At 49.1% G+C, this 15,592-nt stretch overlaps 1 protein-coding gene across 6 annotated transcripts in view; it reads left to right on the top strand.

Annotated features, from left to right (window-relative positions):
* Positions 1 to 1,023: 1,023 nt before the first annotated feature.
* The window catches only part of SRGAP2 (SLIT-ROBO Rho GTPase activating protein 2), a 223,995-nt gene continuing 209,426 nt past the window's right edge, over positions 1,024 to 15,592 (top strand). For 4 of the 6 annotated variants that reach the window (XM_032422281.1, XM_032422282.1, XM_032422284.1 and 1 more), the window contains exons 1-2: positions 1,026 to 1,130; positions 2,892 to 3,500. In XM_032422281.1, the coding sequence (XP_032278172.1) occupies positions 3,434 to 3,500 (67 nt within the window). In that variant the 5' untranslated portion in view covers positions 1,026 to 1,130; positions 2,892 to 3,433. Of the gene's footprint in view, positions 1,131 to 2,891; positions 3,501 to 15,592 lie in introns of all 6 variants that reach the window. The other 2 variants (XM_032422280.1, XM_032422279.1) reach the window with 1 other exon arrangement.

Raw genomic sequence — 15,592 nt, 5'->3', positions numbered from 1 at the left:
TCCCAGGATCCAGAAATCCCCTTGGCTTTTCCCACCCGGACGAACCCCGGTTCTCTTCAGTCCTCCCGGGACCCTCCCCCGCTCTGCTCGCTCGCGAGCCCCCGCTTCACTTCTCTCCTGGCAGCCCCCAGCCCTCAGCGTGCTGGCTGGCTCTCGCGCCGTTTCTCTCGGTCCCCAGTCCCTCAGCTCTCCCTCGTGCCCCCCGCCGTCCCCTTAGGTCTCCCTCCGAGCGGCCGCTCCGGAGCGCGCGGTGGGGTTGGTAGGACGGGGCAGAGATCGCTTTTGGGGCTCAGTCGGCGCTGGGGGCTCTGTCACCGAACGCGTCGTTTTTTGCTCCCTCTTCCGCTCTCTCTGCCTTTCCAACCGGCTGTCAGTTTGAATTGCCGGCGCCGCGCACCGATTGGGAGAACTAGAGTTCGCCTGCGTCCCGCATTGGAAGGCTCCGGAGCCTTCCCCTGCTGAGATCTTAGTGGCTTGGAGACCCTACGCCCCGCCTCAGTAACGGTGCTGTGATCAGCTCAGCTTTATGGTTGGTCGAGCTTGGCTCCGCCTCCGCTCTCATTGGCCGGCCCCGGGAGTTTTGGGCAAATCCTACTCTCGCCCCAGTGAAAGAGTCAAGGCACGCCCTTCGCGCTTCTTATTGGAAGACTTTCTACAGTCCCGAGGTCTCTACTCTCTATTGGCTAAAATTCTCCGCAACGCCCCTCCTCTCTACCCTGGCCCAATTGGTCGTGCTTTCCCTCAAGAGTTTGTGTTTGGCTGTCGGTTCCACTTTAACCCCGCCCATTAATTCTACTTTAGGGCTCGGCAACCCAGGGAGGAGCTTACTCTGTGACCACGCCTCGGTGGTGCTAGTCACACCTCCGAGTTTCGCCAGCTCCTCCTTCTCATTCCAGGCCTCTCGGGATCAGCTATTCCTATTGGCTATAGGCCCCATCGGTCGATAGAAAACGGGCGGTGATTGGTAAGGGGGTGGGCTCTGCTTCCCGGCGGGGTCCTGCGGAGTTGGCGGAGGCTCCTCAGGGGACTAGGGGACCGATCTGCGTAGAAGCGGGTGGCGGGGAAGAGGGGAGGAGATCTCAGAGTGGGAAGCGGAGCCGGGGGCCCGAGACCCGTCGCGTCAGAGCCAGGTAAAGGCTCCTTCCCTCTCCCCTTTCCTCTTCCCGGCCGCCGGGCTGGAGCCCTGACTGAACAAACCCCGGCAGGGGCGGGAAGGAGAGGGCGCGGATGCTGCTGGCGGCATCGCCTAGCCGTGCCGCCCGGAATCCCTCAGACCCCCTCCCCCCCGACCCTCTCCAAATCTTCTAGTACAGCCCATAATACTTCTCAGGACTGCATCTCTCTCTGCCCTTCACCGCACAGCCTGGGACTCTGCCCTGCGACTCTGCCGCCGCGAAGCCCGCACCCAGCCCCCTCCCCAAGTCCTCTGCACACGGGCAGCCTTGGTCCACTTTTGGGCAACCGTCGCTGGCATCACTCGTAACCATCCGCTACCCTCTTCCCCTGTCTCCAAGCCTTGGCAGACAGCCGGTTACAGCCCAGGACCCAGAAGGATAGTTGTTCCGCACTGCTTCCGGGGCTCTTGCCCTGTCCCAGCCCCCGGCCCGCCTGGAACGGCTCCTTTTACGCACCCCGGTTCCCAGACCGGTAGCGGGTCCCCCAAGTTGCTAACATCCTTACACTTCATGTAACATCGTGGCCCACGGTAGTCTCCTCACCGCCCCCCCCCCCCGTACCCTCTCTCCACCTCCCAAGCGTGTGCTGAGGCTCCAGTTATCCCCGGCTCCCGTGCAGCCTCTGGACCCCACCTCACACCCCCCTCCCCGCTTCCTGCCCGCCTGAACCACCACGCCGCCTGGGCTCCCTCTTCCTCCGGGCGCGGGAAGTGGGAGACACCGGCGGGAGCCCCCCCACGCGCCCCCCCGCCGCCTCCTGACAAGGAAAGGGTAAGGGGCGACCAAGGAGGGAGGGTAGCCGCTGCGGCACGGTGGGGAGCAAGACACCCGACTCTGAGCTACCGCTGCTTCCCTCCCGCCTCCCGGGCCTGGGCCGGGGCGGGATTTCCTCCGGCACCTCCTGGTGCGAGGAGTCGGGACTGCCACCCTTCCGACCCCCCCCCCCAGCCTGGGTCTGGGTGCGGTATCAGGGATCTCTGGGCAATGGTGACAAAAAATATCGGGGGTGGCATTTAAGAGTCACTCTCGTCCCTGGCTTGGGGGAGGCGGTGGCTGCCTTCCGTCCCCCGCCCCCGGGTTTTCCCGACTCCGACCCTAGCCTCTAACCCGTTTCCTGCTTCTGTCGACCACATTGTTTTCCTGGATGTGCCCCGTGCCGAGCAGGCTTTTTCCTGCAGGTCTCTCCCCCCTCCCCCCACCGAAACATTTTGCTGCCAAGAGAAGCTAGTAACCAAAAACAAAACAACTGGGAGGAGGGGCGGGAGGGGAAGAAAAGTTGTGCCCGGGTGGCTTGTCCCTCCCTGGCTTTGATCCCTTTTGATGTCCAGGGAGTTGCCCCGGCCGGGGGTCAGGGACCGCGTCGGAGCCACTGCCGAGAGTGCTCCCTTCGGCTGGCGGCTGCCCAGCGCTGTCGGGGCTCGGAGGCCGCCGAGGTGCCGCAGTCCCCGCCCGGAGCCCCGCGTTCCCGCCGCAGTCCCCACCCGAAGCCCGCGCAGGCGGCTGCTCCGAAGTGTTTTCTTCCAGCCTTAAAACAAAATCCGGAGGGAGCTTCCTTCCTCCGCACCTCGCCGCGCCGGGCTCTGTGGGCCGGGCGGTGTTTGGCCGAGATGAATGGGCCCAGGCCGGGCTTGGAACGACGGCCCCTACCTCACCCCCGCCGCGATTAGGATCTGCGCTGGGGCTGATCGCCCCCTCCCCTTTTCCCTGCATTTACAGGCAAGTGAACCGGAGCAAACGACTTCCGATCCAGTCTGCGCTGCTGCGGCTCCCTTTTGGGATTTGATTTGCAGCATCTTCGAGCCTGTGCAACAAAAAACCGCGAAGCACGCCCAGCCCTCCCCGGCACCCTTTTACGCACCCACTCCCTCCCGGGGACACAGCTGGGCGCGTCCACACCCCCGCACCCCCCACACCATGTTGTGCGGAAGGACTTCCACTCCCTGCCTCTGTCGTTGATGTCAGACCCCAGGCCAGCCTCCGGGCGCTGCAGTTCTCCCGGCTAATGCTGAGGCTGCGGCTCCGGCTCTAGCACAGGAACCAGCCGCCGCCGCGCCCGGCCCCAGCGCCCACCGTCTGCATGTGCCCGCCGTAGCCTTCTGCCCAGCCCGCAGCCCGCGCTCCCCGGAGCGCTGGAGACCACCGCGGGGGGCCCCTTCTGCTCTTGGGAGAAGCAGTCTTGGAGGTATTGATTTCGGTGGTTGAATTTTTCCCGTGGATCTATCAATTCACAATTTGAATTTGGAAGAAAGAAGGAAAACATGACGTCTCCGGCCAAATTCAAAAAGGATAAGGAGATCATAGCAGAGTACGATACTCAGGTCAAAGGTAAGGGCTTTGAAAAATAGCATAATGCATATGCTCTGTGGACCATTGAGGCATGTATTTCCACCCTGATTTGCAGGATGTTCATTTCTTTGGGTGGAGCAGGTGGGGGCAGGCTGAGCCCAGAGGTGGTTTCATAGGTGGGTTTGAGCCTCCGAGGGATGGGCTGTGCCAGGGGCCACCGGCTCTGGAAAGGAATTTTCAGAGTGGGCTTTAGGTTTGTTCTGTAGGGCTGGCCCTGATTTTGGCAGACCTCCCCCCCCCCCCGCCCCCGGCTAGATAGGATGGGGGGAGGGGCGGGAGGTTCTTGGAGAGAGAAAGGCGGCAATTTGCCTCTGGGTGTCTGGGTCAGGTTTCCTTGAAGGACAACTGAAATCTGACAGGTGTTTGGGAATTTATTTCTGAGGTTGAAGAGGAGTCCAGATAGAGAAAGGCAACCTTGAGAAGGTATACCATTTGGGGAGCCCTGGAAGAGGTGGGGGTTTTTCCTGATGCACTATATCAAAAGGTGACATTTGCTATGGCATCGGACACAGAAAGTCTGTAGCCACCTTGGGTGCACCTTGTACCTGCCAGGTCTCTGGTTGCCTTGCATTCAATCAGAGATCAGGGAACAGAAAGAATAAGGTCATTTCACACCCTGTCTCCGCCCTCACCTAAACATGAATGGAGTTGGGATGTTAGGGTTGCTGGGTGGTGCTGATTCTGGAGAATGGGAAGACATAATTGTTTAACCCTTCTGTGTTGTCACCCTCTGCTCCAGAAGGCGTGCTTTTAAAGGCCCATTTCCCTCTGCAAAAATGTGAAGGGTAAAGCAAAATGTGGACCTAGAGAAACCAGCTGACCTGTCTGCACATTTAGTTGACTACCTGACTTGGTGCATGAATCAGAGCCTGTTCCCAGACAACCTTTTTTTAACCAGTCGTTCCCATAGGAGGGTTCCCGCCTGTTAAAGAGCCCCAGGATGTGTTTGTGCAAGGCACTGTCCCTTCCTGGGCAGCCACTGGGAAGAGCCATGTGCTCTAGCCCATTGAGACTTCAGCTGGGGAGTGGGAGAGGTGGGTGGCCTTGAATGTTACACCACATGGTTGGAGCTCTGGGTTTTCCTTTGTTTCAGAGTACAGAGGGAGGGGCCCCTCCTTCTTTCCCTGCACCAATGCAAGGAGACCTTTTCCTATCATAGAGGACTTGGGAAGGGCCATGTCTCCCTTCTAATGATCGCCCGGGGTGGGGATAGTGTAGAGCTTGAAATGGGCAGCTGCCTTATCTCTTGGAAGGTTGGAATGCAGTTTGAAGTCCCCATTTTGCCTGTAGGATCTTTTTAATGTCATCAGCTTGGTCAATGCTGGAGGTGCCCTGAGGGACCTTCTCTCCACTTGGCTGCAAATATTGGTGGGTTTATTACAGAGATGGGGGAGTTGATTGATTGATAGCTTCAGTTGAACAGGGATTGGGAGAGGTGTGGTTGTGAGTTATAATTGAGGTCTTGGCCTCTTGTCACTGTTCATAATCTGGGCCTGTTTTTGTAAACAATAGGCCACTGGCCTCTGTGTCCTGTCCAGATGCACTGTATTCTGCTCCTGGAATCCCCCTTGCCATTTTAACCAGATATGTCACTCTATTTTTTTACATATCCTATTCTTAACTGTTGCCATAGGGAGTATTAATAACTTTGACTTTCCCAGATTTCTCTCCAGAAGCACACCATTTGACTAAGGTGCAAAGTGATTTTACATGTTTATTTTTTGGAAGGTTCAGGGCTGATAGGTGTTAATAGAACCTTGTCTGCTGATTCCTATTGGTGAAAGATTTCTCACGAGTGTCTCAAAATTGAACACTTGTGTATTTACAAACATTGCTCATTGAGATGATGTAATGCAGTTGGCTATTTGGGGTTTCTCTTCAACCTTGCCGCAAGCAGGGGACTGTTTTGCTTTGCTCTGATATTTTCACCGACACTCTTCAGGATCATAGAATTTTATAGGTGGCCGAGCATGATGTCTCACTCAGAGAAGGTGCCCGATAAAAAACTGATTTAAATGATTTAGTCCCTCATTTTATAGTGGAGGAGAGTACAGAGAAATTAAGAGGCTTGTCCAAGGTCACACAGCTAGGTGGTGGTAGTTGGAATGAGAAGGAGGTCACCGACTTCCAATTCTCTGCTTTATTCTATTCCTACTTACCATGAAACATCATCTGACCAGAGTAGGAAACAAGAAATCCGTAAGAAGCCCAAATCTGTCAATGAATAATAGCAGTAGTAATAATAATAATGGGTTACAGTTTGGGTGCTCATGATGTTCCAGCCTGTCCCAAGTGCTTTATATGAGTTGTCTTGTTTAATTCTCACATCAACCAGGAAGGTAGATATTATTTTACCCCGCATTCACTGCATGAAGAAACAGGCTTAGAGAGGGTGAGAAGCCTTCCCACGGTCACACAGCCAAACCCTGGCAGCTCGACTCCATTCCCTTATTCGTCAGCCCTTTATTTAGTGCCTTCTAGGGGCTGGCGACAGAGCAGTGGACAAGACAAAGACCCCTCCCTTACGGAGCTTATGTTGTAGAACCCAGGTTCTTCGTGGAAGGGCATCGAGATTGGAGACAAAGGACCCGGGTTCTAGGTTGGCTCTGCTCCCCCACTAGGTAGAAGCCGTTGGTCAGAATTCCGAGTTTCAGGTTTTTACGTGTTACATGGGACTGGTACTGCTGCTGGTCCTCTCTCACAGATGCCAAGATAAAAAGGACAACTGCCCTTTTGGTCTGGTGGCGAAGAGCACAGGTTTTTGAGTTGAAGGGACCTAGGTTTCAAATCTCAGTTTGGTCACTTGCTCACCTTGCCCCTTGGGCAAATTCCGTGACTTGTCCGAGCCTTAGTTTCCTAACTGGAAAATAGGCAAAATACTGTGCATTTCCTGAGCAGTTGTGAGGAGTCAGTGAGAGCATATATGAAAATCATTTGGAGTGGTATGTGTGCTCACCCATGGCGCAGTCTGCTCCCCTCTTAGTGGGCCTGGCTTCCTGCTGCATTGGGCTAACCATAAGGCCACACTGCCCATTCACCCCCAAGGCACCAGCTGTTCCATGATGGGGCACAAGTCTCGGAATGAAACTTGAGTTCTAGTTTCTGTTCCTCCAGTAGTGGTGAAAGGTATCTTAAAGCCTGTAGACCTCAGTTTCCCTTTCTGTAAAATGAACAGGTAAAGTGTCTAATTGTTGGCAGCTGTTTTGTATTCGCTGACCAGAGTCGTGGGTTTTGCCTGTTTTGGTCAGAGATGGTTTGAATCCAGTGGACTCGAAATGGGCTCTGCGGTACCTTGTCTGACCTGTGGCTTTTGCCTCGCTCGACACCACCTGCTTGCATGTGCCCTGAAGGGCTTCTGAGGCCCCAGCCCCAGCCCTCGCCCAGCATGCATTTATGAGGGGCGTGCCTCCTTAGTCCGCCTGCCCTTAGCCGCCTTCTTCAAAACCATCATTGTTTCTGGTTTGTGGGTGTTCAGATTCCTTTGAAAGTTCATGCCTCTCAATGTCTGACTCGAAAGCAATAATATTCTTAATGCTTTTACATGGCTCTTTCCAATTAATGAAACGCTTTCATATACATGAATCTCTGGAAAGTCTTGACAGCCCTGGTCAGGTTCATGGTCATAACCTGAGGCCTTTTGGCTGGTTTCCTGTGAGCTTCTTTCAAGACTAGAGCAGCACAAGGTGGTAGAGTGCAAGGCCTGGTTACTGGAGGTAATAATCTGGGTGGCTTCACATCACTGCATAGTTTCCTGGCTCGCTGTCGCCGTCTCCTTACTCAGGACCCCCTTTCCTTTACCCTCGCCATACCTTGAGTTTTTCTAGTGCCCCAGAAAGCTTGAGATTGACAGTTAATGCAAATATTCCAGGAGGAATCCTCTGAAACAGAGTGGCACTGTGTGCTGGGCAGTCAAATTTTCTTTCTTGAGAACATTGCGGGTCTTGTCCTTTTTTTTTTTTTTTTTAAATGTCTTAGAAGGGCGGTATGTATGCAGCACAGAACTGAGAAGTGAAATTCTGTAATTTCCATCTGGAGCATTTTGATAGAAAAGCCTCAGGCCTTTGCCTGGAACAGTTTAACCCTTTAGGACCCTTTCCGAGCAGGAGATGAAATTTAAAACTCCACACATATTGTGTGTGCACACACACTTGGGAATGTGGATTGCTGGTGTTTAAACAAGCTTGTTCCCCTGGGAGGTCTGAGCGGTTCTTCACTCATGCCAACAAAGGTCTTCTCCGAAGCTTCTTTCCTCCCAGCCCCCACTCCCCAAGGGAGCTTTAAATATAATCAGTTTGTGAAAAGCTGCAGTAAAACATCTCCTTGGAATCCCCAAGCAGATGCTATCATCTTCCTGCCAGATGATTGAAGGCTTCTCTTCCCTTGCTCAGGGAAAATAGGACTCTGCAGTCAGCTGAACTCCTGGAAGGAAAGGAAGCTCTGGGAAAAACGGAGCACTCTGGATGTCAGGGTTGGAAGACCGGGAGGAAGGTGGTGGGCAAGGAGCTGGGGATGCCGTGGGCTGTGCGAAGCAGCAGCGGCTAGACCGTGTTTGTGAGGAGCCCTTTTGCAATTTCAGGCATCCTCTTAGGGCACGGGAACAGAAATATCTTTGGAGAAGCCCATCTGGTGGTTAGGACCACATCGTCATGCACCCGCACAGGTTGAAAGCCAGGACGAGGCCCAATCATTTCTCTGCTGTGAAGTTTATAGAGTCGGATCCAGCCCTGATCTGTAGGGTCCACACCCTTTTAAATCAGCAGGTGCCCAGCTCCTGACTCATATGCTCCCATTGTTCACTCCCGATAAACATGGGCTGCCAGTGGTACCTGTGGAGCCCTTCTTCCAGAAGGGACGTTTTCTTCACGGGAATTGTGCCTACCTTCCACCCCGGGCCTCCGAGGGCTTTGTTAGGAAAGTATTAGGTCATGTGGCAGGGGAAAAAGAAGTCAATATGTAGATCTCTACTGGTAGTAAAATGCAAGGGAACAGTTTTAATCTGGTGTCAGCTACAGAACTGGCCTTTTAGGGAATCTGGGAAAGTCACCTCAGAAATTGTTTGATTGAAATATCAATGAGAGCACTTAAAAAACATTTTTAAGAATTACAAATAACACCTTTACTGATTTTACAGTAATGTGTAGGAACTTCTGTCTCTTTCATGGTGGGAAAATACACACAACGTAAAATTGACTATCTGAACCATGCTTTAGTGGACAGTTCAGGGGCGGTTAGAACATGCCCATTGTGCAAACGAGCGCTAGCATCCATCTCCAGAACTCTGCATCTTGTCAAGTTGAACTCTGTCCCCATTAAACAATCCCCCTTTGCCCCAACCCTGTATCTCGGACAGCTCTAGGTACCCCATGTAAGTAGAATCATGCTGTATTTGTCCTTTTGTGATTGGCTTATTTCACTCAGCATAAGTCTTCAAGGCTCCTCCACATGGTAGCATTTGTCAGAACTTTACTTCCTTTTCAAGGCTATTGTATGTGTGTACCACGTTTTGTTTATCCATTCATCTTTTCAGGGACACTTGGGTGGTGTCTACCTTTTAGCTGTTGCAAATACTGCTGCTACAGGCAAGTTTCACAAGCCTGTGTATGCATTTCTACATAATCTTGTGTCCTGGTAAATCTTTTTAGAGTTAAGATTTAAATATACATGTTCATATGTTCATATTATGAATATATATTTATGTTCACAATATGAACATTGTATGTGGATAACAATTTTATACCTTTTAATAATTACATGAATTACTAAATTTTTACTGTATTTTTTAACAGCTTTATTGAGGTTTAATTGACATGTAATAAACCACACATGTTTAAGGTGTACGTTAGGTAAGTTTTGGCATATGTTATACACCCATGAAATCATCACAATCAAGATAAGTGAGCAGAACCGTCATCACCAAGAGTGTCTTCATTATAATGTCATTAAATGAGTAATATAATAACCACATTATAGAAATGACATCAACTTAAATAAGTAAAAGCCAGGTTTTACCAAATTTAAAAACTATTTAAATAAATAGTGATCCAAGCTACCAAGCTACCCGGATTGGTTCCTGGAAATTTTATTTATTTATTTATTCATTGCCTTAGTGAATAAAGACAAACAGTCTCCCAGAGAAGTTGGGTTAATAATTGTGCCTCAGCCATTACTATGTGTTTGTGGGGGGAAGGTACAGGATAGAGGGAGCGAGAAAAGAAAAAAAAATCTTGGACACATTAGGCGTTGATCCGAGTGACAGTATCTGTTTTTCCTAAAGACCTTGCTTGAACCAGTCCCTAGGGCCTCACACTTCTTCTGAAAGGGTCACAAGTGAGCCAGATGCCAGAGGGTGGGGCTGGGGGCTCCCCTGGGAGATCTGCTCAGAATGCCATGAATATGGCTTATTTCCTCTCATGATTGATTCCCTGCTGAGAAGAGACCAGCTTCCCAGGTGAATATTCACTTGGTCCTCAATCTTAGTCTCAATTTTATCATCAACCATATCTTTCATTTTACTGTAAGAGGACTGGAGGCCTGTCTGGACTATTTGCCATACTTGAAACACATCTACTATTAACTGCCATTCTGCTGTTTGTTTGGGGCTTACCGTGTACTTATGCTAAATACTTTACATAGATTGTTCCTAATCCTCACACTAACCCTAAAAGGAATATATTGCTCTTGTCCCATTTTGCTGATAAATAAATTGAGTTGCAGGCAAATCAGTGCCTTGCCCAGGGGCTGCTGCTGGTGAGTGATGGGACAGGAATTAGGACCTGGGCTGTCACCAGAGTCTGAGTCCGAGTGCTGTTCCTGGGGTGCCGCTTTCTCCCCGCCCAGCTCCACAGCTTCACCTGCTGAAATCTCACCCTGCTGGGTGCCTTCCTTGGTCACTCTTGACTAGAAAGGACCCTTTTCTCTGGGATGACTCACATGGCACTCACCTTGTACCACCTTAAGTACTAAATATGTGTCTTTCAGCCTTCCCTCATCTTCTAGACTTCGGTGGGAATGTTTTGAAGTTGTGTAGTGCCACACAAAGAACCCAGGCTTTGGGACGGGCCCTCAGTGGGAACCTTGTCAATGTCACCTCCTTGCCCTGTGGCCTTGCTCAGGTTACTCAGCTTCTCCTCCAAGCATGCTCTCCTGTGACGTAGAGATAGCAAGACCTACCTGGCTGGTTTATTGTGAATGTGTGTCAAGTGTTTGGCAAATCGTAAATGCTAAATACGTAGCTCTTGTTATAGGGGACCCTTCGGGTAGGAGCATGTCTAGAACAGTATTGTAGCCCTAAATGGTGGCTCTTGGGCGCCTGGGTGGCTCAGTTGGTTGAGCGACTGCCTTCGGCTCAGGTCATGATCCTGGAGTCCCGGGATCGAGTCCCACATCGGGCTCTCTGCTCAGCAGGGAGTCTGCTTTCGCTCTGACCCTCCCCCCTCTCATGTGCTCTCTCTCTCATTCCCTCTCTCAAAAAAATAAATAAAACCTTTAAAAAAAATAAATAAATGGTGGCTCTTGGTGAACATTATCGAATATAATGATGAATGCAGAAGTGTATGACCTGAACTACTGCAAATGATTTTTAACAAATAGTTTCTTAATTTGATCTTGACAATATATGTTATACAATACCACCAAGGTGATTTTAAAAAAACAAACACTATTATGCTAAGATTATAGCATAGAAGACTATTTATACCCATCACTTTGCTCTTACCCTGCTTAATTTTATACCATCACAAAGCTGAATTGCCCCTAGTTAGTTTCCTTACCATATTACATTATTTCATGCTTCTTGCTTTATCCATGCTGTGTCCTCTCTTTGGAATGGATCCTTTTCCTCAAACCTGGAAAGCTCAGTCATCCTTTAAAAGCCAGCCTAGATGCCAGCACCCCCAGGAAGTCTTCCCTGCTTGTCCCTTCTCTCTGCACAGTGCTCCTGTGCAGGATGCGGAGCGGGATTCCTCTACATCTCCCCTTGCTTTCTGCACAGGGTTAATTAACACACCCTGAGCATTTCCTCAGCAGTGTCCTGGTGCTTCTATTACTGCATTCATTCTGTTACATTGTAATCTCTTTGTTTACATCTTTTTATTTACAACTCACTGAGCACCTTGGGAACAGACCTTTTATTCACTGCCATGTGTCCAGCTTCTGGCACAAAGAAGCACTAAAAAATGCTTGTAAATGGAACCAAACGTTTTCTGAGTTGAGGTGGGATGTGACCCTGCCATGCTTCTGCCTTTCTCCCCCTACTCCAGTAAAAAGCCTTCTTATGTTACTGTTGTTTGAAATTCAGAGTGGATCAGAACATGGTGAAGACTGTCATTATGGAGGGGCAGGTACATATGGTGTAGCACGTGGAGGCTCCCCGGGGGTGGGGGTGTTTTTCCTTATTTACTCCCACCTCTACCCTCTTTAAAATCCCTGTCCTGGAGTTCTAATTGAGTTGATCAAATTTCATCAGTCGTGTTTCTTGCCTTGGAAACCAAGAAAAATATTAACTCTCAGATTGCAGAGTGTAAAACAAAAGTAGGGTTTTCTGTAATTGAAGCAAAACAAATTCTACATTTGTCCAGGATTTGTCATTTTAAACAGATATTTGAAGTCGAAAGCTGAGAAAGTTGAGGTCTATTTTAAAACAGAGTTGACTCAGCAAAGGGACTGTTGTGATACTTTTTTGAAGCATGGGTTTGGAGAGAGCTGTTGGCTGCTTCGAAGCAGCTGTATGATCTATGGAAGATGGGGAGGAAAGGTCCAAAGGGAGAAACAGGGAGACTCTGCCCTCTGATTTTCAAGTCATTTGGTATTCAGTAGCCTTGACCTTGTTTATACATTGTGAATGAATGGTTCTGAACTTGAAATTTATATTCGCGAGGAAGGAAAAACAGCTGGGGAGTGCTCCTCCTCCATTTCTGTGTGTGTATTTTAAGATGCCATCTGTTAGGGAGAAGGCAGTCTTTTAAAATAACCTTTTCTTCTAAAGATGCACTAATCAGTGGGCAGGTGACCTGAGAGACATTATGAAAGTTGGGACCTTGTCTTTGCTCTCTGATCCCAGATCCTGCATTTCAAATCACAGCTTGGTGGGCAGGGTCTGAGTGTTCTCCCTGTAGAGGATGACCTCACCAGCCCTGGGCGTCTGGGTAGCCAGGGCTCCACAGGAAGACAAGGCACAGAAAACAAAGGGATCCAAGATCATGAGCTGGCCAAGACATGACATGCCATGAGCTTTAAGAAATACATCCTGTTTCTAAAGAGTTGGCAACAGTTTCTCCAAACGTTGGGATCCTTTAGAGATCTCCCTTTTCCACTCGTCCTTCTCTTTGTGTTTTTGATTGATTGGGGTGGAGGGTATTGGGCCAGAACTTGTTGGATGAGTAAGCTGCTCTTTGGGGAGGCATCTTGACTGAGGTACCTATTTTGGAGCAACACTCCCTTTGGGTCATCACAAATTGAACTACAGGGTTCTGTGCAGGGAGAATGGTTCCAAGGGAAAGAGTGCCATTTGGAGGCAGAAAGTTTGGGTTTTAGTTTGGCTTTACCATTTACCACTGTGATTTGGAGGGTAACTCACCTCAGGTCTCAAAGCCCCTGGTGTCCTCATCTATAAAATGGAGACAGTCATTCTTGGCCCTAGCTAACAATTGACGAAGATGATGGTTGCTAGCATATATTGAGTGCTCCTTATGTTTAAGCTCTAAGTGCTTTACATATATTAACTCATGAATCTCCCAACAACCCTACGAGGTAGCTGCTTTTATGATCCCCATTTCACAGGTAAGGCACCGGGAGGCTACCTAAGTTACTCCAAAGCACACAGCTGCTAAATGATGGAGATGGAGAATGAACCCAAAGTGATTTAACACTGTTCTAGTCGATAGTTCTCATTTCCTAGGATCATGATGCATAAAGGAGTTCATGCCGTGTTCTAAAGTCTTTCTGGGACACACTGACTGACCCCCCTCCGCCTTGGTTTTCTCATCTAGGAAATTTGGGCTTGACTCAGAAAATTTCTAATGCCCTCCCAGCTTTCATGCTTATTCTTACTCTTGCTTACTTAAGATATTGAAGATGACAGTTTTGCCCCTCTTAAGCAGGCACACTTGTAAGAACAAAACCCGCTATATTCTCTGAACTTCGCTCTCCCCGGTCCCAGAGCTTGCTGTGTCTGCCTGGCTGATGCACACATACAGGGCAGAAAGAAAAAGGAAGTGGGGTGATTGTCTTTAGTTACAATTTAAGAAATAGGGAAATGGGAGGCTTTTAAATCCCTGACATCTGGGCTGGGACAAACTAGGGGGAGGCCATGTGGATGTGGAACCGGACTACGGTTCATACAGACATCTGGGCTATGGGGGAAGTGACTCCAGGCTCTCCGAGGATGTAGGATGGCGTCTTGCCATTTGTACCCCTCTCCATGGGGTAGGCCCTTTGTCAACTAAGGGATTTGTGTGGGGATTGTGATGAGGTATGCTGTAATGTGGAGTTGAAATGTTTTCGCGTTTGTGTTTGTTTTCTTTTCACCTAATGAATAGGCTAAGAAACAGTCTGTTGTTTTTAGTGAGTACTATTAATAATAATGACAGCTCATATTTTTATCATTACGGCACTTAAAAAAGATCATTCACAGGGAGGCAGGGACGGTTGTAGGATAATGGAGGACTAGCTGCATAATGTTGGACAAGTCCTTCCACCTTTGGTATTCCTACCTCAGCGGGAAAGTAGAAAGATGGATTACTAGTTCTTTGCTTCATCAGTTTTAGGACCCGGGACCAAAAACTGGTTATTATAAACATGAGTTTCCATGTAGCGTTTCCATGTTGATTATCGTCCCGAGGGAAGGATAGAAACCAGAGAATGGCTACCATAGATTCTTCCTGCTCATCTCTCCTACTCCTGGCTTCAAGTTTTATCTTTAAACGACATTAATAGGCTTTGTGTGTTAGTCGTTGTTGGAGTCAATTGTGCTGTATCTCTTGATCTCTCTTATTTATTCAGTGATTTGTGGTGATGTAACTTATCTCAACTCTTTGCTGTGAGCAATTTTCAGTGAAACATCGAAGCATTTTGGGTAGCTGGTGTCTGTTGCTTTGATTAATGAGGTTCTTGATCTGGATATTTTAAGGTGGGTAATGACACAATTTAAAAACACCTAGTATTCCTTAAGACTTCAGTAGCACTCCCACTGCCAAAGCCTGAAACCTATTTGTACCACTTCTTTCTTTCTTTTTCTTTTTTTTTAATGATTTTATTTATTTATTTGACAGAGAGAGACACAGTGAGAGAGGGAACACAAGCAGGGGGAGTGGGAGAGGGAGAAGCAGGCTTCCCGCTGAGCAGGGAGCCCGACGTGGGGCTCGATCCCAGGACCCTGGGATCATGACCTGAGCCGAAGGCAGTCACTTAACGATTGAGCCACCCAGGCGCCCCCATTTATTTCATTCTAAGAGTCAGATGTGTGCATGTGAGCTCTTATTTGCTCTTTTGACCGGGGAGCAGGACTGCTAGTCCAGAATGCCAGCTCTTCTGTATTCAGCCGTAAAAAGAGTTAATCATTATCTAGGTAGAAACAGAAACCTCCCAAGTTTTTAACCTGCTATGGCCCCACATCTCCTCCTGACTGCTCCTAGAAGACCAGGGGCTTATGGCCACAGCTGTGTGTACACACACACACACACACACACACACGTCTCTCTCTCTCACACACAACTTAATGTAAAACGATGTCATCTTTATGAGAGTTGGAATTACTTGGGAGGGATACTTGTGTTCTGTAGGCTCTGTGGACATGATGTGATAGCAGGCCTATCTGGCCTGTGGAGATTACAGATAAGAGCGTGATATGTAATTGAGTAAGAATTTGAAAAATTATCCGATAACATTGGGAGCAGCAAAGCACCCGCTTATGTGTGTTTCTTTCTTTCTTTCTTTTTTTTTTGTTTTCTTTTTCTTCTTTTTTTTCTTTTCTTTTCTTTTTTTTTTTGCTCAAGAACTGTTCGGAAGAGGAATAAGGAGCTAGCATTGTTTTCAGAGTTTGGGAGCCCCCCTCCCCACCCCGTGAACCAAATATG

The sequence above is a fragment of the Phoca vitulina genome, unplaced genomic scaffold, assembly GCF_004348235.1.
Source record: "Phoca vitulina isolate PV1807 unplaced genomic scaffold, GSC_HSeal_1.0 scaffold26, whole genome shotgun sequence".
In the NCBI taxonomy this organism is placed as follows: domain Eukaryota; kingdom Metazoa; phylum Chordata; class Mammalia; order Carnivora; family Phocidae; genus Phoca; species Phoca vitulina.
Note: the sequence above shows the minus strand (reverse complement) of the source record. Positions and strands in the feature narration are given on the sequence as shown.